The 26,486-nt window shown below is 45.5% G+C and overlaps 1 protein-coding gene across 5 annotated transcripts in view; it reads left to right on the forward strand.

The window, feature by feature from the left end:
- LOC144599691 (arf-GAP with coiled-coil, ANK repeat and PH domain-containing protein 2-like) overlaps nucleotides 1–26,486 on the forward strand; it is a 91,331-nt gene that overhangs the window by 59,373 nt on the left and 5,472 nt on the right. Inside the window, exons 11-24 of one of the 5 annotated variants that reach the window (XM_078410897.1) lie at nucleotides 203–223; nucleotides 1,910–1,961; nucleotides 2,323–2,423; nucleotides 3,932–4,043; nucleotides 5,079–5,287; nucleotides 6,248–6,317; nucleotides 6,971–7,065; nucleotides 8,994–9,175; nucleotides 10,404–10,505; nucleotides 11,214–11,306; nucleotides 11,587–11,795; nucleotides 12,976–13,085; nucleotides 14,302–14,412; nucleotides 17,611–17,669. In XM_078410897.1, the coding sequence (XP_078267023.1) occupies nucleotides 203–223; nucleotides 1,910–1,961; nucleotides 2,323–2,423; nucleotides 3,932–4,043; nucleotides 5,079–5,287; nucleotides 6,248–6,317; nucleotides 6,971–7,065; nucleotides 8,994–9,175; nucleotides 10,404–10,505; nucleotides 11,214–11,306; nucleotides 11,587–11,795; nucleotides 12,976–13,085; nucleotides 14,302–14,412; nucleotides 17,611–17,669 (1,526 nt within the window). The remainder of the gene's footprint in view (nucleotides 1–202; nucleotides 224–1,909; nucleotides 1,962–2,322; nucleotides 2,424–3,931; nucleotides 4,044–5,078; nucleotides 5,288–6,247; nucleotides 6,318–6,970; nucleotides 7,066–8,993; nucleotides 9,176–10,403; nucleotides 10,506–11,213; nucleotides 11,307–11,586; nucleotides 11,796–12,975; nucleotides 13,086–14,301; nucleotides 14,413–17,610; nucleotides 17,670–26,486) is intronic. The other 4 variants (XM_078410898.1, XM_078410902.1, XM_078410899.1 and 1 more) reach the window with 4 other exon arrangements.

Here is a 26,486-nt window from a genome sequence, read left to right on the forward strand (position 1 = left end):
TCCAAAGTATCAAACAGTAAATGAGTATATTTCTGTTCCGTTGAGGCTTTGTGCAAAAATGCTGTACTAGCTTTTACTGCTTTACCATTAGTATACATTTAATCTTCCTGTGTTTTTAGATCATTGCATTTCATTTTACTATATCATTTTTTCTCTGTTTTCTTTCTATGTCCTGATCCCACCCCATTTTGTCATGTGACAGGAAAAAGACCCCCCACATCAGGTACCAACCTGTCAGCCGGACATCTTATCTGCTCCCCAATTCTGTCTCTGAATATTAGCTCTCACCTGTGTACAAGTGTCCAAAGAACTTCGGGTAAACCTGGTTTAATCCATGGCTTATAAACTGGTCACTTTGCTGTCCTTTTCACAGCATGGACACAGTGTTAGCTGCAAACCAGAGGCAGCATTCTCTGTTTCTTCTGCCTTTCACAATATTAACAAAACTAACCATCCATCTAACCACCCACCCTGCTGCACTTCACGTTCTGTGTGGTATATCGACTTTAATATTAAAGAAAATGTTTACATTTAAAATTCAACATGTCAAAAAAGTGTTCAACTAATGAGTTTGGTTTAGTTAGAAAAAAATACTTATTTGTTTAAATTACGTCTTTAATATCTTTTGTGAAAACCAAGCATCATTGTCAAATCTATTTTCCAAGTGTAAACTTTTGATATGTTCTTGAGATTACAAAGAACAACTATCTGTTGCATATGTTCTTTTGCAGAATGGGAATGGGATGTTTAACAGTGTATGGGCTAGCTGAGTGGAACAATGAATGATTGCAGTAAATACTCAACTATCAACAGTAGTCTTGTCAACTCTTATTCTCACAGTTTGGGAGATTTCTCGGTCTGATTGATAAGTGATGCAGAAGGCCAAATTGTGATATTGCAGATGCATTTATGTAGTTATTCTTAAATGAAGGTGGCAATTGGAGATGAGCAATAATCGGTCTCAGTAGCAGCCATATCGCATAATGATTGTTGAATGAAAATCTTTCTGGGATTCCAGATCTAGACTGCCAAGGTTCTTGATGGGAGAAAAGTGCAGAACTCAATCATTCTAAGGAGATGTTGCATATAAAAAAGACAAAGTGCTGGAGTAACTCAGAGGGTGAGGCAGCTTCTGTGGAGAACATGGATAGGTGACGTTTCACAGAGTGCTGGAGTAACTCAGCAGGTCAGGCAGCATCTGTAGAGAACATGGATAGGTGACCTTTCACAGAGTGCTGGAGTAACTCAGCGGGTCAGGCAGCAACTCTGGAGAACATGGATAGGTGATGTAGAACATAGAATACAGAACAGTACATCACAGGAACTTGCCCTTCAGCCCGTGATGTCTGTGAAGATGCCACGTTAAACTAATCTTCTCTGCCTGCACGTGATCCAGATCGTTCCCGAGAACTGTGTGTGTTCGGAAAAAGAAACACAAAATAGTGGTGTGGAGTAGGAGAAGGTGAACAAGAGGAGGTGAGAGGGAGGGTTTGGGTAGAAATGTGGCTTTGACACCTGGTCAAAGATTCCTTGTGTTCACTGAGCTGACATTGTGGGTCTGACATTGGTCCCCCACAAACCTTTGTAATGAGACACATGTGGGTGGAAATATGGTTAAGAAGGTTGGTAAGGTCTTTGCTTCGGAACATCACCCAGCAATCTGCAGGAGCATGAGCTGAGAACACAGTCTACACAAAGACATTGCATCAGTAGTGCATACTTCACACACCACTGGTGAGGTGAAGTCAACACGTTCAGATGTGAGCCACTAAGAGCTGAAGAAACTGGAGCTAAGGGAAGGAATGGACGAGAGTGGTTATGAACCTGTCAAAATGTTGTTGCTGTTCAGTGGACATATTGTTGATGCCCATTTACTTCCTATTTGCAAATTATGTTTTTCTCTTTACAGGCGCTGGTTTTCAATTCAGAACAACCAGCTTGTTTACCAAAAGAAGTTCAGGGTAAGCGCAATGTACTGTGATTTAAGTATGGATTGAGTTTGGCTGTTAATTACTGAGTAAAAAATATCATACAATAATACCAATGTTCAGAAACATGATAAACTGTTGACCTGTTGCGTACCCACTGAAAATTTTAATAAAGTTAAAATTACCTTGTCAAAGACAACTCTGCTAGTGTTTGGTCAGAGTCTTGGTCTAACACAACTCATTAGACCTTAAACACCTGTGTTTACTGTTCTTCCGACATCTGAGCTCCGTGCTAGATTTGACCCTGTCTTGCTCACCAGCAGCTTTGTGATAACCAGAATCATTGGGTACTTTAGTCTAACCAGTGTTTTTTCCCCCCACACATTCCTTTAAGGATAACCTCACTGTAGTAGTTGATGATTTACGACTTTGTACAGTCAAACCATGTGAGGATATTGAGAGACGTTTCTGTTTTGAAGTGGTCTCGCCTACAAAGTAAGTGGCCAAACATATTGCTTTCCCAGAAGTGATTTTGTTTCTGAAAATATTTTGGATGGGCGTTTGCATGCAGATATAATTTGCTAGTTCATTTTTGGTGTCAGTAAAGCATTCTTTGGTAGAATTGTGGAATAGCACAGAGATGGTTGGTGTTTTCAGGTTGCAGGTGGCTTTGTAGCATTACCATAATTTTTATTTGTAGCCAGGACCAATGTTTCTGTGCTAAGAACATGGAACGGTACAGCACAAGAACAGACCATTCTGCCCACAGACCATCCCTATCTACCTGCATGTAACCCATATCCCTCCATTCTCTGCATATCCATGTGCCTCTCCAAAGGTCTCTCAAACACCACCACTGTATCTGCCCCCACCACCAATCTCAGCCGCACGTTCCAGGTTCTCACCACTCTGCGTGTAAAATAAAAAGTTGCCCCGCACATCTTCACTCACGTTAAACTTATGCCCTCATGTATTTGAAATTTTCACCCTGGGGAAAAAGGTTCTGTGTCTCCCCTATCCATGCCTCTTATCATTCTATGTCCATCTATCAGGTCTCCCCACAACCTCTAGCATTCCAGAGAAAACAATCCAAGTCTGTCCAATGTCTCCTTGTAGTTAATACCCCCTAATCCAGGCATCATTCTGGTAAACCACCTCTGCACGCTTTCCAAAGCCCCCACGCCATTCTGGTAATGAGGTGACCTGAACTATACCCAAAACTCCTAGGATAGACATAAAATGCTGGAGTAACTCAGTGGAACATGCAGCATCTCTGGAGAGAAGGAATGGGTGATGTTTCACAGAGTGCTGGAGTAACTCAGCGGCTCAGGCAGCATCTCTGGGGAGAAGGAATGTGTGACCTTTCGGGTCGAGACCCTCCTTCAGGGGAGAGTCTCTCCTCTCAATCTGAAGAAGGGTCTCAACCTGAAACATCACCCATTCCTTCTCCAGAGATGTTGCTTGACCCGCTTAGTTACTCCAGCATTTTGTGTCTTATCTTTGATGTAAACCAGCATCTGCAGTTCCTTCCTACACAATACTCCTAGGTGTGGCTGAACCAGAGTCTTATAAAGCTGCATCATAACTTCCTGTTGCTTATACTCTATGCCCTGACCTCTGAAGGCAGGCATACAGTCTGCCTTCTTTACCACTCTTTGATTCTAATCCCACTTTTAGTTTTTGTCACCTGTGTGACATTCATGGTGGTGATGTATTCAAAGATGCGGACTGATGATACGGCAAAATGGTTATAAAGTTATTGCCATTTTCTTTATGTACGTAAAATTGATGAAGTATGATATTCATTTTGTGATTCATACAACCTTCGGTTGTTTCTAAACTCAGCATAAAACATGTTCAGATTGACTTTGATTTTGTAATGTATTTCCTGTAACATTTATACTTGGACTGTGTTTTCAGTCTTTTTTGCTACATGGATTATAACTGTATCTTATTTCTAGTAGTTTCCCATTGACTACGTCTGTGAATGCTTAAACTTATAGGAGCTGCATGCTGCAAGCAGATTCGGAAAAAATCCGCCAAGTTTGGATCAAAGCTGTTCAAGCCAGTATAGCGACAGCTTACAAGGAGAAAGGAGAGGAGAGCCACCCAGATGTACGCGAGTTACTGTAGCAATTACATCTTGTCAGCTGGTCAATGATAAAGCTTTTAAATGCTCATGGCTTCTGGGAATGGGCAAATATAAAACACAGCCTTGAAGCGTTGTTTAATGTCCCGAGCGATGAAATAAATCAAATAATGGCCCTACTAATGCCTTTATCTGATAGGAGGCCTGTTGCTTGGAGAGACCTATGTAAGCATGGATAATATAACAATCTCAGTGTAACCGTGGGGGAGGCAGGGCTGCCTGCACACTACTTTTGTTTATTATATTCCCAGATGGTGTCAGCCATAAGGAAACCTGTCAGTTTCAGAAAAAACTACACATTGCCAGTGGGCAAGCAATCAGGCTAACATCTTCCTTCACTCTTCGTGTGCCAACCTGTGGTCTGGTCCTGGGTACCATTGACCCCATCCTTCATCCTTTTCCCTTGATATCTGAGGCTGATAATCACCGGCGTGGGTGGGGACAATGGGGGCCCGGCGTGGGGGAACCGCTGGTGGGGGGGGGGGGCGGGGGAGAAGAAGAGGAGCCGGGGTGCTTTGTAACTGTCAGCGCCGTAGGTGACTGCTATTTGTATACATTGGGTATGCAGCAAAGAATCTCACTGCGCCTGGTCACCTGGGACAATGAAGTATTCCACTGCATTCCAAATGGCCCGGTCTCATTTTAAGGTTGTGGTGATGTGACATTGAAAAGGTGTGCGTGCTTTAATGGCCAGACTCCAGAGAGAGTCGACAGGGAGATGGTGGAAGAACAACAGTGCTGTGCAAACTGTGAGGTAGATATTCCAGCAAGAACCAAGAAATATCTGTGGCTCAAAGTGCAAATATTTTGTGCCATGTGACATTTACCACATTCACCGGGAATAGGGTGGGCCCGAGTTGGAATGAGATGGGCCGAAGGGCCTGTTTCCGTGCTGTATAACTTTGACTCTATAAAGAACAATGTGTAGTTTAAAGTATGTAATGGGATGAAATGGAGTTTATTTAATAAAGGAAAAACAATAACTTTATTTGCTTCTTCAGAAGTTGGACAGAAGGTCGTCGCCATCAACCAGCAGTCTGGACTCGGGCAGTGAATTGAAGGAGCGGCCAGTGAAAGGCGAAAGTGCACTTCAGCGCGTTGAGTGTATCGCTGGCAACAGCAACTGCTGCGACTGTGGCCAGTCGGACCCTCGCTGGGCAAGCATCAATCTCGGAATCACCCTGTGCATTGAATGTTCAGGCATCCACAGGTAATCACCCTGTGCATTGAATGTTCAGGCATCCACGGGTAATCACCCTGTGCATCCACAAGTAATCTCCCTGTGCATTGAATGTTCAGGCATCCACAGGTAATCACCCTGTGCATTGAATGTTCAGGCATCCACAGGTAATCACCCTGTGCATTGAATGTTCAGGCATCCACAGGTATTATCACATCAGGCATCAGGGATGTTTGATTGGAAATGACCTACGGGATCACCATTGTATTCTGTTGCCGCTTTTCCTCGAGTTAGATCTGTATTAACAGCTCAGGAGCATTGTCGGGTGGGAGTAAAGGGGGACTCAGTTCATGCTTTAAGAAAATGCCTTTGTGTGTCATGTGGAAGTTTAACATTCTTGCTAGAAATGTTAACTCCTCCACACATGACCTGACTAATTTGGCCAGATACCGGTTTAAGGGAAGGATGAATCCATGCCCTTGGACATGATTCTGGTCTATTTTCTCTTCACTGCCATAATGTTGGGCAACAAAAGATAGGTCTTTGGACAATTAAGGGAATAGACAATGATAACGATCAGGTGGAAGAAACGCGCTCTCGTTGGGTAGCAAAGCTGGCCCCAGGTACCCCACTAGCTTCCCCATTGCCCATTCATATTCTGGTACAATTAAGCATTCTGAGGGAAGTGTGCTTGGTCCAGGTGTCCAGTGAAGACAACCCTGTTGCAATGGGAAAGCTGCACAAGATGGGAGAATCTGCTTGGCCACAAGTAGAATGTGTAGCAACGAAAACTGTAGATGCTGGTTTAAATCAAAGGTGGACAAAATGCTGGAGTAACTCAGCGGGTCAGGCAGCATCTCTGGAGAGAGGGACGGGTGACGTTTTTGGTCGAGACCCTTCTTCAGTCTACAGTAGAATGTGTGTTGTTCTCTGTCCAGTACGGCACAGGCGTTGTTTTGTTGGCTAACTTCATTTGTTCTCTACATCTAGAAGTCTGGGTGTCCATTTTTCCAAGGTGCGTTCCCTGACTCTGGATTCGTGGGAACCTGAGCTCTTAAAAGTGAGTAGTTCAGCAGTTGGTAACAAGAGAGAATGTTATATGATGTTTTATTACAACTCAAATATTTGATGAGCTTTTGCATAAAATATACAGATTTAATATTAAATATCATAAAAGTACAATGGTTCAGTGGTACTTTATTGTCATATGTACCTTGCGACAGTGCAGTCCTTTGTTTTGTGTACAATTCAGTAAAATCTAACTACATAGACGCAGTTATAGCCAAGTACAAGATGGAACGATTGTTGTGTAGGAACATTGAGGCAGTTCTCAAAGAGCAAACATACATGTGCTGGAACTCGTGTCAGTCTCGGAGTACATACAACACAGCTTAGTCAGATTCCCTGTGGCTTTTTAACCCTTGCAACATCCAAAATACATACTGTCACCCCAAACGTTAAGGTGTCTGGAGTTCTGAGATGAAGTCTGATGATCATGGTAAAATGCTCATACTTTCAGTCATGGACATTGCAGTATAGAAATGCATTTTGGAAAATTATAACTTCCATTGGCCCGTTGGAAGATTTGAATCTGCAATAAAAGATTTCATCATGCTCTCAACTTCATAATTGTGCTTTTGGCCTGTCACTGATATTATTTTGTATTTGCTGAGAGTGAACATCAAGCTGAAATGTTCTCGTTTTGTTCTCCAGCTTATGTGTGCATTAGGGAATAACGTTATCAACAGAATCTATGAGGCACAGGTGGACGCGATACACTTCAAAAAACCAAATCCAGAAGACCCGAGGTAATGAACTAAACGTGGCAAAGCTAGTCCCTGTTACACAAGATGTCAGAAGCTTTCAAATATAATTTTGGCTGAGCCCATTTTAAACAATGATTCTCCTTGTTCTGATAGATATTAAAGGTCTGATAACAATGTACAAAGGTTGGCGTATTGTTCCATTATCTTTACACTCTAAAGTGGTTTAAGACTTTAATCATTGTATGTTACCTAGTTGTAAGTAGTGTTATTAATTGTATAAGATTTATTTCTTTGAATGCAAAACAGTTTGAGATCTTGAAAGGCAGCAAATAAATATGAAAAGTAAATGCATGCCTTCTAATGTATAGGTAGACACAAAATGCTGGAGTAACTCAGCAGGTCAAGCAGCATCTCTAGGGAGAAGGAATGGGTGACGTGTCGGGTCGAGACCCTTCTTCAGACGGATGTCAGGAGAGTGGGCAGGACAGAGATAGAATGTAGCCAGAGACAGTCAGACTGATGGGAGAACTGGGAAGGGGGAGGGATGGAGAGAGAGGGAAAGCAAGGGCTACTTGAAGTTGGAAAAGTCAATGTTCATACCGCTGGGGTGTAAGCTACCCAAGCAAAATATGAGGTGCTGTTCCTCCAATTTGTGCTGGGCCTCACTCTGACAATGGAGGAGGCCCAGGACAGAACTGTCAGATTGGGAATGGGAGGGGGAGTTAAAGTGTTGAGCCACCGGGAGATCAGGTAGATTAAGGCGGACTGAGCAGAGGTGTTGAGCGAAACGATTTCCGAGCCTGCGCTTGGTCTCTCCGATTTAGAGAAGTTGACATCTGGAGCAGCGGATACAGTACATGAGGTTGGAGGAGGTGCAAGTGAACCTCTGCCTCACCTGAAAAGACTGTTGGGGTCCTTGGATGGAGTCGAGGGGGGAGGTAAAGGGACAGGTGTTGCATCTCCTGCAGTTGTAGGGAAAAGTGCCCGGGGAGGGGGTGGTTTGGGTGGGAAGAGTTGACCAGGGAGTTGCGGAGGGAACGGTCTCTGCGGAACGCAGAAAGGGGTGTAGATGGGAAGATGTGGCCAGTAGTGGGATCCTGTTGGAGGTGGCTAAAATATTGGAGGATTATATGCTGTATGCGACGGCTGATGGGATGGAAGGTGAGGACAAGAGGGACTCTGTCCTTGTTACGAATGGGGAGAGGGGGAGCAAGAGTGGAGCTGCGGAATATCGAGGAGACCCTAGTGAGAGCCTCATCTATAATGGAAGAGGGGAACCCCCGTTCCCTAAAGAATGAGGACATCTCCAATGACCTGGTATGGAGCACCTCATCCTGGGCGCAGATGCGGCGTAGACGGGGCAATTGGGAGTAGGGGATAGAGTCTTCACAGGAAGCAGGGTGGGAAGAAGTGTCGTCTCGATAGCTATGGGAGTCGGTGGGTTTGTAATAGATATCAGTCAATAGTCTGTCTCCTGTGATGGAGATGGTGAGATCTAGAAACAGTAGGGAGATGTCAGAGATGGTCCAAGTGAATTTGAGTGCAGGATGGAAATTAGTGGTGAAGTTGATGAGGTCAGTGAGTTCTGCATGGGTGCAGGAGGTTACAACGATGCAGTCGTCAATGTATCGGAGGTAGAGTTCGGGGATATATGTATATATGGATCAATGTAAAATATTTCTCGTGTATATAAGGATTCTAACGTATACATGGATTAATGTAAAATATTTTCCATAATTGCCACTCAGGTTAAAAAAGTTAAATAGATTACAGGCACTTTTAGATGTAGATTATATTTCTTTAATGTAAAATACATGCTAATTCTCAGATGCAAAGCCTGTCAAAACTCAAACAGAACGGAGCAAATGAGCAACATAGACTCTGGTGCACTGGGCATTTCACAAAGCGAGTTTCTGTTAAAATAATTTACACTTTGTAATTTTCATTTATTTTTGCACAACCATTACCAGGCTTGAGAAGGAAAGTTGGATCAAAGCTAAGTATGTTGAAAAGAAGTTTATACAGAAAGCCCAGACTTTAACTTCATCAAAAAGAAGACAGAATGTGTCACCGCGGACCAGTCAACTGGAGGATACGTGTGAAAAATCCTCCAAACATCTTTCTGTTCCAGGGAACACTTCCAAAACTCCAGGTAGCGTATCTGTGGTGTAATGTGTGGCGTACCAGTGAATTGTGAAAAAATATGAATTATTTTATATAAAAGGAAAGTGCAAATCTTTGGCCTGGATTTTGTGGTCAGTGGCAAGACCTCAACATGACTAGATTCTCCAGGCAATGTGTGCAATGCGGACAGTCATTGAGTGTTACAGCACAGAAACAGGTCCTTCAGCCCAACGTGTCCCAGTTACACTAGTCAGAGTGATACAGTGTGAAAACAGGCCCTTCACCCAACTTGCCCACACCGGCCAACATGTCCCAGTTACACTAGTCAGAGTGATAGTGTGGAAACAGGCCCTTCACCCAACTTGCCCACACTGGCCAACATGTCCCAGCTACACTAGTCCCACCTGCCTGCATTTGGTCCATATCCCTCCAAACCTGTCGTATCCATGTAAAACGTCCCCCTCTGACCGTGGCTGCTCTTCCAAGGAATCGCTGCCACCCAGCATGTCAACTCCACTTTCCTGTCCTACACACTTGGGGCAATTTGCAGAAGGCATTTACCCTACAAACCTGCACAACTCCTGGAGAAAACCCACGTGGTTGCAGGGTTAACGTGCAACTCCACACAGACAGCATCCCAAGTCACTATTTGATCTGTGTCTCTGGGGCTGTGAGGCATCGGCTTTACTGCCTTGCCACTGTGCTGTCATGATTGCCAGATGCTGGAATCTGTGCCAGTCTTCCCTTCTCCCCCTCCACACTTCCATCCACCAGTCAGGGAATGGTAAAGGAGCCAGACTCTGATAGACTTGGGTTCCTCCCAGCTACAGGTTGCTCCTTCCCAGCTCCAGTCTGTCTGCTGCTATAATAACCATGACATTGCACCATGCAGCAGCTCGCTCAACACTGGCTCCATCAATGAGTTGCCAACCAGAGACAGGGGTAGTGCCGGCGCTTACTGCTAGTCTACCCATGGGATGAGCTGCCCCAATGAGCCAGCTTGAAGGTTTTGCTGCTGTTACAGCCACCAGACTCACGGCAGCATTCTCCTGTTTGTTATTCATTTATACCACTGGAAGACAACTGCAGTAAAGAATGCATAACTCTATTAAGTCTACCAAACTCAGTAATGCACTTCAGACTATTACTAACTAACAATCTCTCTTTCAATGTTCTTGTATTTTTCTTTGAATTTCTCAAAAGCAATTTCCTCTGTTTCCTTGGCTGCTTTGCTTTGCTAACATGCATGTAACCAGCCGCTGGTGGCAACACTGAGCCACGACGGGAGTCGCTCTTCTGCCCAGATGAGCTAGACTCGCTATTCTCCTACTTTGACACCACTTCAAAATCTAACAGTAGTAAGTACTGTATTCACAATGTAGCTTCTTCGTGCCCGGCCCACAAAATAATCACCCGCTTATTTCCACGTGATGGTTGCTTGTGAGTTGTGGCGTGACTTTAAAACATTGCTTGTTCAATTAGCATTTTCCATTATTTATTTCATTCTTCCTCTTCAATTTATAGTCACAGTTTAATCATTGGATATTGCAGAAATAACCGCAGTGTGGACGGATTCATTTAGTTATGGCAGTGAAATGTGGGAATCATGGTGCCCTCTTGTGTATGATTTGCTTTTCATCAACATAAACCTCAATAGACAGGGCAATGTATGTGCATTTATGTTGTACGCCATTAATGTATTGTAACAACAACAAAAAGTAAAATAACTTATACATTCCCGAGATCAGATTTTTAAGTTAACGTGGTTAATTTGGAAGCATTCAGAATGTAGTCATGTGCACCAACATTATGTTCGGGTCCTTTCCCTTATGGTACATTTGGACCTTCTGGCAAATGAGTAACAATTTGTTTTAAATAGTTTTATGGGCTGAATAAACAAACTTTTGTAATAACAAATCATACTTATGAGCATGAATATGACTTTGGTAGAGGCAAGATGTTTCTGTCATTGTGCACAGTTTCGTGTTCATTCTGTTCAGAGAAGCTTTAGTGCAACAACCAAAATCCAACAAATCGGTCTTGCTTAATTTGTCCGTTTCCTTAAGGGGTAAAAAATTCAGACAATGGTGTGCCGAATAACTCTGATGAGAACAAAGATGTGGCGATGCCTTTGACCTCCAATAATGTACCGGCGACAGGTTAGTAAGATAGGCCAACTGCAAAAAGCAGCATTTATTTAATAACTTCTCCTCTGGACGCTACCTCCTGCCTTTTTACCTGTATGTGTTAGGTGTGTGTGATTTGTGCTCATCATTTTAAACTGAGCTGTGATTGCCCGGTATCCAATCCTTTTTATTAATATGATCAGATATATGTATGTTTAATCCTATGTCAATTGCATGGTTAGGAATCTTTCATTATGAAACTGTGATTACGGTCAGTGAAAAATATGCTGACATTATTTTGTTCCCTTCAAAGTTTCGGAACAGACTCTGGGAGAAGGAGCGGGAAAGGATTTGTGCGCTTCCCATGAAGTGAAGCGGATCCCTCTTGGATTACAGCTGTACACCGCTGCTCACCGCCGAAGCCTGCCTGACATGGCTGAGGCATTAGCCTGCGGTGCTGATGTGAACTGGGCTCATCCTGAGGACAATAAGGCCACTCCTCTCATCCAGGCCGTGCTGGGGGTAGGTGCCGTTAGCAATGTGGTCTCCACTGAGAGAATAGAAAACAGGGTGGGAATCTAACCTGACCACAGCACCTCACTTCTCCATGTGCTGGAGATGAGTGGGATTACAATGGCAGATCACAGCTCAGGAAGTGTATCTTGTGTTTCAATTTTCTTCTTACTGAAACATAGAAACATAGGAAATAGGTGCAGGAGGAGGCCATTTGGCCCTTCAAACCAGCACTGCCATTCATTGTGATCATGGCTGATCATCCACAATCAGTACACCGTGCCTGCCTTCTCCCCATGTCCCTTGATTCCTTGATAAGCAGTTCACTTATACATTTTTGCATCAGTGCTGTAATGGTAATATTTATTTCAATCCAATTAAGAATATTCCTCCAATAGTTGTAACTTTGATGGTTTTACGTTCCTGTATGCGTGTGAATTGGCACAGAGGGGCAAGCAAATCGGAAAGCTGAATGACTAAAAGGTTGTCCTGATTTGTTCCGTAGGATTTATGTGCGTTTCCCGTCAGCTGGTTTATCTCACAGCTTGGGAACAATGTGCTGAGGCCTGGGCTTGGTTATCAATGTACTCTGATGGCTGTAGTTAAACGCCTGGACAGGGAACATGGCTCAAGCGATGCCAGTCCCAGCACCCGTCACCGTCAATGATCTGCGTGCCATTGTGCAGGCAAATGCTCCTCAAATAAAATCACCCACAAGGATATAGTTAAACACTAACCATTGGGTCAGGAAGCATCTGTGGAGGGAATGGACAGACAACGTTTCAGGTCGGAACCCTTGTCCAGCCTGGACAGATGAGTTCCTCCCAGACTTTGTGTTTTTCTCATGATTCCGGCGCCTGCAGTTCCTTGTGTCTCCATTGATATTTCCAACCAGGTTGATCTTTATTTCCCCATCTCTTCCCTCATTGGCTTTTCTTCATTTCTTTTCATCTAGTGAGTTCCTTTTAGCCTTTTCTTCCTAGACTGTTATTAATTCATAAGTGATAGAAGCAGAATTAGGCCATTCAGCCCATCAAGTCTACTCCACCATTCACTCATGGCTGATCTATCTCTCCCTCCTAACCACATTCTCCTGCCTTCTCCCCATAACCCCTGACACCCTAATTAATAATGTTTTACTTTGTTTTCCTCGACTACGTGTGAATTTTGAAACTCTGTTTCATCGTAGGGTTCTTTGGTTGCCTGTGAGTTTCTGCTGCAGAATGGGGCGGATGTGAACCGCAGGGATTGGCGCGGCAGAGGCCCACTGCACCATGCTACCATGCTGGGCCACACCGGGTAAAAACCTACTTGCTTTCAGTGGCACGTGAACGGCTCATTGTTGCTCTGTGCATGATGTACCGCAGCAGACAGGGAGATGCTTCCAATAAGCACCGTGGCGTTGTTTTTCCAAAACATGTGGGGATGGTTGCATGCTTCAATATCCTGAATCTGAAGGAAGTTTGGGAGTGTGTCTCCAGTCTAAAATAGTGTAAGGAGCATAACTCTGGACGAGTTCAGGTGTGAAGTGCTGATAGATGAGAATCATTTTCATTGTCAATAACCCTGTTGAAAAGAGCAGGAAGAGTTCTAAATTTACAAAATTCGTATCACGGACATAGTTTAATCTTTTCAGTTGGGTACAGAGTGGCAGAGGAAGAAATCTGATTTATTTGGGGTGTTGTAGGCGTGCCATATTCCTCATGTTGTAAAATCGCCCACCCCCCACAGCCTCGCCCACCCCCCCACGGCCTCGCCCACCCCCCCCCACAGCCTCGCCCACCCCCCGCACAGCCTCGCCCACCCCCCACAGCCTCGCCCACCCCCCACAGCCTCGCCCACCCCCCCCCCACAGCCTCGCCCACCCCCCCACAGGCTCGCCCACCCCCCCCCACAGCCTCGCCCACCCCCCCACAGGCTCGCCCACCCCCCCACAGCCTCGCCCCCCCACCCCACAGCCTCGCCCCCCCACCCCACAGCCTCGCCCACCCCCTCCACAGCCTCGCCCATCCCCTCCACAGCCTCGCCCACCCCCCCCCCCACAGCCACGCCCACTGTGGTAATTTAGCTTCTGGACCATGGCAGTTGCTTAACAGTGGTAAGAATGAATGAATGAAAGTATAAAGTTGTGTAAATACTTGAGAACTGATGGTAATTGACTTGGGGAGTGGAGGGTACAGCAAGGGCATGTTGGGTGGGTGGGTGGGTGGGTGGGTGGGGGGGATTGACCATTTAGAGGCTGTCGTTTAGCCGGAGGAATCGCCCATCCTCCACTCAATTCGCCAAATACCATTGTTGAAGGATGGCGATTCCATTTGCACCATCACGTGATGTTCTACCATGTCCCTGTGATGCATTGAGTTATACCCATCGCGTGATGTTCTACCATATTCACGTGATGCATTGAGTTATACATTTTGAGTAAATGAAAAGTTTAAGACTCCAGTGTGTGGCTCTTCAATTCTACTTGATGATTTTGCAGCAATGTTAATGACTGTTCTCTGTCTTACTTCAGGCAAGTGTGTTTATTTCTGAAGCGAGGAGCTGACCAAGATGCGCGGGATGCCGACCAGAAGGACCCGCTCAGCATCGCCGTGGAAGCTGCCAATGCTGACATCGTCACCCTGTACGTTTCCAGCCCACGCCTGCTTTCACTAACCACATTTTTGTTTGGTATAAAGGATTAGAAATTGCTTAGTAAGCCTTTTTGGTCTTTTCTGCCATTCATTGAGATCTTGTTGGCAAATATCAATCAATCTCAGATGTAAAGGAATGATAATCTAACTTGGAGAAAGGTTGGCTGTACAATGGAGGGGAAATGACAGGCCCAAAAAACACACACAAATCCAGTGGGCAGCAGCAGAGCAGTGTGCTGATGCCAGTAATGATGAAGAGCCTTCATGATAGGAGCAGACCTCCCAACCCTTCTGAATTTGGCGGAAAGATTCCACTTTCTTATTTCATTTCCGCGATTTCACCTCACATTTTTCCTGCAAAACACATGTCTCGCCGCTCACCATGCCTCTCGCCCCGTCCCACTGCTGGCCTCGCCCGGTCTCGCCTCGCCACTGGCCCGGTCTCGCCTCGCCGCTGGCCCGGTCTCGCCTCTCCGCTGGCCCGGTCTCGCCCTGCCGCTGGCCCCGACTCGCCCTGCCGCTGGCCCGGTCTCGCCCTGCCCCTGGCCCCTCCTCGCCGCTGGGCTTGCCTCACCTCACCTCGTAAAATCAAATGTTGGGAGGTCTGTAGGAGACATAATGACAACTTTTAAAAGACATTTGGACAGCTGTATGGACAGGAAACATTTACAGGTATATGGGACAAATGCAGGCAAATGGGACTAGCCATTTAGAACTCAACAGGGGAGGTCAAAGGGGTTAATTAAGAGGGGGGAAAAGAGCAAGAAAGAAAGCTTGTGGGGAATATAAAAACTGTCTGTAAAAGTTTCTATAGGTATGTAAAACGGAAAAGATTAGTGAAGACAAATGTAGGTCCCTTACAGTCAGAGACAGGTGAATTTATAATGGGAAACCAGGAAATGGCAGAACAGATAAACGAGTACTTTGGTTCTGTCTTCACTCGGGAAGACACAAATAATCTCCCGGAAATACTTGGGGACCGAGGATATAGCGGGAGGGAGGAACTGATGTTCTGCATCCCAGAGTACTCAAGACGGTGGCCCTAGAAATCGTGGATGCATTGGTGATCATTTTCCAATGTTCTCTCAACTCTGGCTACCCTCCAGTCGACAGGAACTGATCCAATGTAACTCCACTTCTTAAGAAGGGAGGGAGAGAGAAAATGGGAAATTATAGACCAGTTAGCCTTACATCGGTAGTGGGGAAGATGCTGGAGTCAATCATGAAAAAAAGTTGTAGGAGTGCATTTGGAAAGCAGTGACTGGCTTTATGAAGGGGACATCTTGCTTAACTAATCTTTTGGAATTTTTTGAGGATGTAGAATGGATAAGGGAGAGCCAGTGGATGTGGTGTATCTGGACTTTCAAAAAGCCTTTGACTAGGTCCCAAACAAAAGATTAGTGTGCAAAATTAGATCACATGGTGTTGGGGGGAGGGTATTGACATGGATAGAGAACTGCCAATGGAATGTTGGCCTTCATAACAAGAGGAGTTGAGTATAGGAGCAAAGAGGTCCCTCTGTAGTTGTATAGGGCCCGAGTGAGACCTCACCTGGAGTACTGTGTGCAGTTTTGGTCTCCAAATTTGAGGAAGGATATTCTTGCTATTGAGGGCGTGCAGCGTAGGTTTACTAGGTTAATTCCCGGAATGGCGGGACTGTCATATGTTGAAAGACTGGAGCGACTAGGCTTGTATACACTGGAATTTAGAAGGATGAGAGGAGATCTTATCGAAACGTATAAGATTATTAAGGGGTTGGACACGTTAGAGGCAGGAAACATGTTCCCAATGTTGGGGGAGTCCAGAACAAGGGGCCACAGTTTAAGAATAAGGGTTAGGCCATTTAGAACTGAGCCATGATCATATTGAATGGCGGTGCTGGCTAGAAGGGCTGAATGACCTACACCTGCACCTATTTTCTATGTCTCTATTTTCTATGCCAACTTGGTCGAAATGGGCAAGGTGGCTGAAGGGCCTGTTTCTCTGCTGTACAATTTTATGACTTAACTAGACCAAGTGGGCCCGTTGGGCCCATTCCCCGCTCCCCCATTCTCTCGTGCCCCATCCCCACTCTTACACTCCCCACACTCTCCCCTTTGGCCCGTCCTCTTAGGGTTTCCATTGTATCCGGGAGGGGGTGTGGGAGTGAAGGGGGGAGGGAGGGGGGGAGGGTGATGAGAGATGGGGTGGTATTTGTGGAGGGAGGGAGGGGTGGGGAGAGGGGTGGAGGGAGGGATGGGGGAGAGTGGAGGGATATGGACCTCCCCTTTTCCCAGTACCCCTCTTTCCCCCACTCGAGGGGGTGTGGGAGTGAAGGGGGGAGGGAGGTGGGAGGGTGATGAGAGATGGGGTGGTATTTGTGGAGGGAGGGAGGGGTGGGGAGAGAGGGGGGGGAGGGAGGGATGGGGGAGAGGGGAGGGATATGGATCTCCCCTTTTCCCAGTACCCCTCTTTCCCCCACCACCAATTCCCCTCCGCACTACCCCTGTTGTGCCATTCCCCATTCTCAGCCCCCCCCCCCATTTTCTCTCCCCCAGACACACTCTTAGCATCAGTTAAAGGCCCGTGGGGGGGGGGGGGGTGCGGGTGATCGGATCAGTGAAAAGTCCGGTGGGGGGGGGCTTCGGGAGATCGCATCATTCAAAGGCCCGGGGGGGGGGGGTGGGATTGCGGGGAGATGTTCTCCCGGGTGTGGGAGAGAGGAGAGAAGCAAGGGGAGAGAGGAGAGGTGAGCCGGTGATCGCGGGCTGGCGCCGCTAACGGCGTCCATTTTTTTGTTGCGAGTGAGGAGATTCCGCGCATGCGTGCTGAGCACAGAGTGAGGATATTCCGCGCATGCGTACTGAGCACTGCCTCACCGCAGCGCCCTCTATCGAAACCTCAATAAGGGGGGGGGCATTGCATTAAAACCTGTGTAACTTAAAAAATATGCGACAGAATTAAATAAAAAAATCATTTTCCAGCATTGGCCCGCGTGGTGATTAAGGCGGTACAAAAATCGTGGCGCTACGGTTCACCGTTTTGCCGTATTCAGCCGACATCAGTGGAATATATATACAACGCTACAAGATCTGAGTTTTAGTAGTATATAGATGAAAAGATAGCTAGTTACAAAACATCGAGCAGGTGTTTTTGATCTTTGATGACTTTGTTGGTTTATTGAGCAAGCTGTTGTGTTCTTTTCACAGATTGCGCCTGGCAAAGATGAATGATGAGATGCGAGAATCAGAGGGCCTCGGACAGTCAGGTCATTATTGTAGTAACAGTCACACGGAGATGCAATACAAAAAGTGCATACAGGAATTTATTAGCTTGCAGCTGGAAGATTCTTGAATCGCGGTCACATTTTAAATGGTTATGTAAACGTCAGTTGTAAGGACGGGGGAGTAGGGTGGTGGCCACGTACTTGACAGGTGACTTGCCGATCAAAGGACCAATGCTTTGACCAGCTAAATCTCAAAAGGAGAATCTTTTCATCAGGAAAAATGTGCACACCAACATGAATTGGCAAACATACATCATGCACCTCACAAGTTTAAACCAGTATTTGCAAAGTAATATTTTCCTGAATAGTTTCTGTATACTTTGATTTTCATTGCTCAAGTTGAATTTTTAATAATAGTTTTGACAATATGAGAGTGACTTTAATTGCCTTGAGTCATGAAATTGTTTGAAATGGTGAAAGTAGGAAGTTGCAGGAGAGGGGTGTAGTGCGTCTGACTCGTCTCCAACTCTCACTGCCCCACTTAGAGGTACAGACCTCTGCTGCCGTGGAGTAAACCTGGCAGCCCCCTCACCCTGCCCACACACCCCTCTGCCCACACCCCACTCTGCCCACACCCCCCCCTGCCCACACTTCCCTCAGCCTGCCCACACCCCCCTCTGCCCACACCCCCCTCACCCTGCCCACACCCCCCTCTGCCCACACCCCCTCTGCTCATACCCCCCTCTGCCCACACCCCCCTCACCCTGCCCACACCCCCCTCACCCTGCCCACACCCCCATCTGCCCACATCCACCTCACCCTGCCCACACCCCCCTCACCCTGCCCACAACCCCCTCTGCCCACAACCCCCTCTGCCCACACCCCCCTCTGCCCACTCCCCTCACCCTGCCCACACCCCACTCTGCCCACACCCCCCTCTGCCCACACTCCCCTCACCCTGCCCACACCCCACTCTGCCCACACCCCACTCTGCCCACACCCCCTTCTGCCCACACCCCCCTCACCCTGCCCACATCCCCTCTGCCCACACCCCCTCTGCTCACACCCCCCTCTGCCCACACCCCCTCACCCTGCCCACCCCCCCTCACCCTGCCCACACCCCCCTCTGCCCACATCCACCTCACCCTGCCCACACCCCCCTCACCCTGCCCACACCCCCCTCTGCCCACAACCCCCTCTGCCCACAACCCCCTCTCCCCACATCCCCCTCTCCCACACCCCCCTCACCCTGCCCACATCTCCCTCACCCTGCCCACATTCCCCTTCTTACCTAAACCAATGCAAAGGCAATCAACTACAATCACAACATTCCAAAGATACTTGGATGGACACATGGGTAGGAAAGGTTTAGAGGGATATGGACCAAATGCGGGCAAATGGGACCAGCTTAGTTCAGACACCTTGGTCAGCATGGGCGTTGGGCCGAAGGGCCTGTTTCCATGCTCCATGACGATGATACCATAACGGGAATGTCCAGTGGCCAGTTCTGGTCCTGTGTTGATTGATATCCATCCCCTTGCACTTTGCAGAAGTAAATCACTGGAGAACAAACCAGAGGCAGGAATTATGAGTCATGAAATTGTTTGAAATGGTGAAAGTAGGAAGTTGCAGGAGCGGGGTGTAGTGCGTCTGACTCGTCTCCAACTCTCACTGCCCCACTTAGAGGTACAGACCTCTGCTGCCGTGGAGTAAACCTGGCAGCCCCCTCACCCTGCCCACACACCCCTCTGCCCACACCCCACTCTGCCCACACCCCCCTCTGCCCACACTTTCCTCACCCTGCCCACACCCCCCCTCACCCTGCCCACACCCCCCTCTGCCCACATCCCCTCTGCTCATACCCCCCTCTGCCCACACCCCCCTCACCCTGCCCACACCCCCCTCACCCTGCCCACACCCCCATCTGCCCACACCCCCATCTGCCCACACCCCCCTCACCCTGCCCACAACCCCCTCTGCCCACAACCCCCTCTGCCCACACCCCCCTCACCCTGCCCACAACCCCCTCTGCCCACAACCCCCTCTGCCCACAACCCCCTCTGCCCACAACCCCCTCTGCCCACATCCCCCTCTCCCCACATCCTCCTCTCCCACACCCCGCTCACCCTGCCCACATCTCCCTCACCCTGCCCACATTCCCCTTCTTACCTAAACCAATGCAAAGGCAATCAACTACAATCACAACACTCCAAAGACACTTGGATGGACACATGGGTAGGAAAGGTTTAGAGGGATATGGACCAAATGCGGGCAAATGGGACCAGCTTAGTTCAGACACCTTGGTCAGCATGGGCGTTGGGCCGAAGGGCCTGTTTCCGTGCTCCATGACGATGATACTATGACGGGAATGTCCAGTGGCCAGTTCTGGTCCTGTTGTTGATTGATATCCGTCCCCTTGCACTTTGCAGAAGTAAATCACTGGAGAACAAACCAGGGGCAGGAATTCTGACAAGACTTTTCTTTTTAGTCCATAGACTAGAAAGACATTGCACCCCCTAAAATGAACCTTTTGTCCTCAGATGGTAGATTAATCTGTTTGGCCATTCTGAGCTCCAGTGATTTTATTTTTTACTTTTTGTACTTTAGCACAACTTGCTTCCTTGATTGGAAAAGTTTATTTTTTTTGTTGCATCAGTGCAGAAGACTGCATTGATCGTGTTGCTGGGAGACTGTGTGGCAGCACGTGCTCACCAGCTCCACAACCTTCAGCCACCAATGGTCATCAGGTCATGTCATCGCAGCAGAATTAGGCCATTCAATAGACAATAGGCAACAGGTGCAGGAGTAGGCCATTCGGCCCTTTGAGCCAGCACCGCCATTCAATGTGATCATGGCTGATCATGCACAATCAGTACCCCGTTCCTGCTCTCTCCTCAGATCCCTTGACTCACAATCATTAAGAGCGCTATCTAACTCTCTCTTGAAAGCATCCAGAGAATTAGCCTCCATTGCCTTCTGAGGCAGAGAATTCCACAGTTTCAAAACTCACTGAGTGAAAAAGTTCTTCCTTATCGCCGTTCTAAATGGCCTGCCCCTTATTCTTAAACTGTGGCCCCTGGTTCGGGACTCCCCCAACATCGGGAACATGTTTCCTGCCTCTAGCGTGTCCCATCCTTTAATGATCCTATATGTTTCAATAAGATTTCCTCTCATCCTTCTAAATTCCAGAGTATACAAGCCCAGTCGCTCCAGTCTTTCAACATACGACAGTCCCGCCATTCCGGGAATTAACCTCATGAACCTACACAGCACTCCTTCAATAGCAAGAATGTCCTTTCACAAGTTTGGAGACCAAAACTGCACACAATACTCTAGGTGTGGTTTCACTAGGGCCCTGTACAACTGCAGAAGGACCTCTTTCGGCCCATTGAGTCTACTTCGCCATTCAATCGTGGCTGATCTATCTTTCCCTCTCAACCTCATTCTCCTGCCTTCTCCCCTTAATCCCTGACACCCGTACTAATCAAGAATCTATCTATCACTGCCTTAAAAAATACCCATTGACTTTGCCTCCACAGCCTCCTGTGGCAACCAATTCCATCAATTCACCACCCTCTGACTAAAAAAATTCCTCCTCATCTCCTTCCGAAAGGAACGTCCTTTTATTCAGAGGCTGTGCCCTCTGGTCCTCGACTTTCCCACTGGTGGAAACATCCTCCCCACATCCACTTTATCCAGGCCTTTCACTATTGGGTAAGTTTCAATGAGTTCCTCTTCCTGGTCGACAGTCCCTGCCACTGTGGGGGAGAGTCACAACTCACCGATGGCTATTCATGGTCAGTCAGTCACACTGCCACAACACACACACTCAGATTTACAACTGCACTGGGCCGCACAGTTTAGATAGCTCAATTATTTCAGTGCACTTAGAAAAAATTAACATTAAAAGAAACGTTTAATTTTAACATTTCCTCCAATGCAATGCAAGTTGAATATATGGTGACTTTTCCTGTTATTTTCATTTTTGCTGAGAAACACAATAAGATGCAAATATTCTTGCTGTTGTATCTGATGGTTTTAGTGCAAGGTTAATTCAGTGTGAAAATATTTTTTCTCCAAATGTCAAGCTTTTATAAACACATTTCACTTTGTGCAGGTAGTTTAATTTGGATTTGTTGATCACTTTAATATTTACACTTTAATTAGAAAGGAATAAGGCTCAAGAGTGACATTTTAACTTTTTGATACTTCAAAAGCAGGGAATATAATAATGTGTGGCGTGGGATTAGTGTTGATGGATGGTTGATGTGGGATGAAGGGCCTGTTCCTGTGCTGGCCCTCTCCATTATATCATTATTGCATAAATATAAAAACGTGATGAGATATGTTAGAAACCATTGCATTGACAGTTACGATTTCAGAAATTCAATTTATGGCTGATAATCAAAACTTGACTATGATACTTGCTCAGTGATTTATAAGGACTACAAGTAAAGGAAGCTGCAGGATAAATAATGATGCACTGTTAAAAGCCAAAGCCATATAGACCAACCACATCCTTGCTGCTCGGTTTTAATTGTGCATCACAAGAGCCACATTGGTGCTAGCAAATGTATCCGTTTCATTCCATTACTTTATTATTGTCCATATTTGCAAGTATACTTTTGAATGTATATGTGTGCCTTTTTGTGATCTTAATCTGGGATTCTAATGAATTATTTTTGTATATACCTTGTATGTACTTTCCTGCACTTTAAATGTAGCATTGCCATAAAAGAAATGCAGTTGTTAATGTCAAGGTCGACTTGAATGAACATTCCAATGTTGAAGCAAGTTTAGCAGTTAAAATACCTGATGTATCTCCTGAGCTAATAATTTAAACCCTTGTGTTTCCAACAATATTTGCTGAAATAAATTGCAGCCTGAATCCTCTTGCTCTAAGTTCCCATCGGATAGTTTTAGTCCAGATTTAAAGGCTGAAAATGGTGCTGATCTGAAAGGCATTGGGCTATATCGATACATAAATACATAGACAATAAGTGCAGGAGGAGGCCATCTGGCCCCTCGTGAACCTACGCTGCACTCCCTCAATAGCAAGAATGTCCTTCCTCAAATTAGGAGACCAAAACTGTTCACTATACTCCAGGTGTGGTCTCACCAGGGCCTTGTACAATTGCATAAGGACCTTTTTGCTCCTATACTCAACTCCTCTCGTTATGAAGGCCAACATGCCATTAGCTTTCTTCACTGCCTACTCTACCTGTATGCTTACTTTCAATGACTGATGTGCAAAGACACCCAGGTCTCCTTGTACTTCCCCTTTTCCTAACCTGACACCATTCAGATAATAATCTGCCTTCCTGTTCTTGCCACCAAAATGGAAAACCTCGCATTTATCCACATTAAACTGCATCTGCCCACTCACACAACCTGTTCAAGTAACCCTGCAGCCTCATAGCATATTCTTCATAGTTCACACTGGCACCCAGCTTTGTGTCATCTGCAAATTTTCTAATGTTACTTTTAATCCCTTCATCTAAATCATTAATGTATATTTTAAATAGCTGTGGTCCCAGCACCGAACCTTGCCCCACTAGTCACTGCCTGCCATTGTGAAAGGGACCCGTTAATCTCTACTCTTTGTTTCCTGTCTGCCAACCAATTTTCTATCCATGTCAATACCCTACCCCCAATACCATGTGCTCTAATTATGCCCACTGATCTCCTTTGTGGGACCTTATCAAAGGTTTTCTGAAAGTCCAGGTTCACTACATCCACTGGCTCTCCCTTGTCCATTTTACTTGTTACATCCTCAAAAAATCCCAGAAGATTAGTCAAGCATGATTTCCCCTTCGTAAATGCTGACTTGGACCGATCCTGTCACTGCTATCCAAATGTGCTGCTATTACATCTTCAATAATCGCAATGCTCTGGAACTTTCTGCCCAATGCTATTGTTAATTGTTCATTTCAATTGGGCACCAGCTGACTGTGGAGAATCCACTAAACCCGTTGCAGAAGACCCAATAATTACTGTCATCTTTAGTGTGTGTGTTCACATAATCCACCTAGACTGCTCTTAACTATTGCACCATCCAGTTTTGATTTTCTTTTTTTTAATTTTATTGAATTATTTTTAATCGGAAACACTCAAATAATACACAACAAAAAAAAACAAGAATATACAGAAACATAAAAGAAATGGAAATAATAAAATAAAATAAAAATAGTAATGCAAAATCCCAAGAATCCAGCCATACCATTAGTCACCCACCCCACCCTGGCTAATTAAGATTGAAGAGTGCACCTACACAAAACAACATTTAACAAACCAGCCCTTGGTCCGGTAGAACGTGCACGTCTGTGAAGCAGGATAAGAAAGGTTGCCATTTGTGAAAAAATGTATCAGTACATCCCCTCAATGTAGACCTTTCTTATCATACTTCACAGATTTGCAGGTTCAGTTTTGATTTCCAAACTGATTCTCAAAATATAAACTTTGGCCTTGTTTACTTGTCAAATTATTTTTCTAACTTAGCGGGTTATCTTTGTGGACTTGTTCGCCTGCATCACCTGATCGGTATTTCCTTTCAGTATCTACCTATGAACTTATTAATATGGAGCTGTGATCTTCAAAGTTTAATATAAAATTGCCACATGTTAGCTACACAATTTTATGTTTGCAAATCTTGACATATGGTCAAATCTGCTTCTTGTCAATTGCACCTTTAAGCCATGAGTTCAAATGAAGGAAAGTGCGCTTATATTCAAACTTGTAGGTAATATTGGATTGCATCTAAATTCTTGATTTACAAATCTGACTTTGCTTCTTCTGGAGTTAAATATTGATCTTAATGTATATGAATGATTTACAGAGCTGTATATTCATGCAAAAGCAGAACTCCAAAATTATCTCATCTTAGATATAACGTGAATGAAGGAACTGCAGATGCTGGTTTAAATCGAAGGTAGACACAAAATGCTGGAGTAACTCAGCGGGTCAGGCAGCATCTCTGGAGAGAAGGAATGGGTGACGTTTCTTCAGAAGAAGGGTCTCAACTTGAAACATTACCCATTCCTTGTCTCCAGAGATGCTTCCTGACCCACTGAGTTACTCCAGCATTTTGTGTCTACCTGGTGATATACCTCTGGTTAAAAGGACGACCCAATTTACTCATCCTTGTGGGTACCCATGTTTGTTGAATTTTTAAACATCTTATTTTCAAGATAAATTAATCTCGATCCATTGGGAAAGTTACTTGTAGGAAAAAGTTAGATGAAGCCAATAACACTACAATTTTAATGTTTATGTTTGGACGGGCAATTAACAAAGACTGAAGCGATTGGCCACTGCAGTTGCTACTCCGTCCTTTACGCTGAGGATTGATCTTTCTGAACCTAATACAATTAGCACCTTTGCAGTTTTGAAATTCCAAAGGAATTGTTTTTAAAATCTGTGGCATAGCATTATAATTAGTTTAGTACATTAGGAACATGAGACTTGTTGAACACGTGATACCAGTTTGAAAATGGTAAATGGATCTTGGTTGACAATGTGATGAGCTGTATCTCATACAATATGCATGAGGGCTGAAATGTCAGCTTTGGCTTTGTCTCAAATGTTCATTTCTGGGATCTTATTTAAACACTTTGGCCTGTTAGACACAACATGCTGGAGTAACTCAGAAGGGTCTCGACCCGAAAGGTCACCCATTCCTTCTCTCCAGAGATGCTGCCTGACCCGCTGAGTTACTCCAACATATTGTGTCTACCTTCGATTTAAACCAGCATCTGCAGTTTTCTTTCCCACACTTTGACCGGTTAGTTCTTCTCTTCCCATCCTTGACTGTTTCCTGACACATGCATACTGTATGATTGAGGGTTCAAGCAAAGAGGTCTTGACAGGTCGCTTGAAGGTCTTGAAAAGATGATCCTGGGTGCAGTCACATGCTGAGGAGTTTATTGGATTTTAGTTTTTCTGAACGGTTCTCGATTTGCTTCTTGCCCAAAGCATTGTAGCAAAGATCTCTACAAAATCATGGTGATCACTACATTATCTTCCACAAACCCAGGAGTGTTTACTGCGGATTTAACAGCAGAGTAGACAAGCAGGAACCAGTGGATGATAGTGCATTAGGAATTTAAAACAAAATTGATGTTGCCGCACATAATAGTTACAATAGGCAATAGGTGTAGGAGTAGGCCATTCAGCCCTTCGAGCCAGCACTGCCATTCAATGTGATCATGTCTGATCATTCACAATCAGTACCCCGTTCCTGCCTTCTCCCCATACCCCCTGACTCCACTATCTTTAAGAGCTCCATCTAGCTCTCTCTTGAAAGCATCCAGAGAATTGGCCTCCACTGCCTTCTGAGGCAGAGAATTCCACAGATTTACAACTCTCTGACTGAAAAGGTTTTTCCTCATCTCCGTTCTAAATGGCCTACCCCTTATTCTTAAACTGTGCCCCTGGTTCTGGACTCCCCCAACATTGGGAACATGTTTCCTGCCTCTAAGACATGATTACATAATGACTTACAGGATTGGAAGGAGTGTACTGACATGGACAGAGGGTTAGTTTAATGGTGAGGTACACTGCTGATGACATCATGTTAAAGGTGGCAGCATGTTGCAGGTGGCATGCCGTTAGAAGCATTGGTCCTCCGGTTATCTGCAATCTGTACTTTAATGTAACATAGAATACATATTTAAATGTGGAAAAATTAGTAAATGTTGGTGCACAAAGGACTTTGGAAGATTAAAAACAAATTTGGGAAATTGGTCATTGAGGACAGCAAGTCATGAGGGCGGTGTACTGTGTGATAGTCTTTGTCAGGTGAATACTTGTAGAAAAGTTATGATATTCTGCTGCTAAACTGGGCTTTGTTGACACCATTCC

Source organism: Rhinoraja longicauda, chromosome 13 (genome assembly GCF_053455715.1).
Source record: "Rhinoraja longicauda isolate Sanriku21f chromosome 13, sRhiLon1.1, whole genome shotgun sequence".
NCBI lineage: Eukaryota > Metazoa > Chordata > Chondrichthyes > Rajiformes > Arhynchobatidae > Rhinoraja > Rhinoraja longicauda.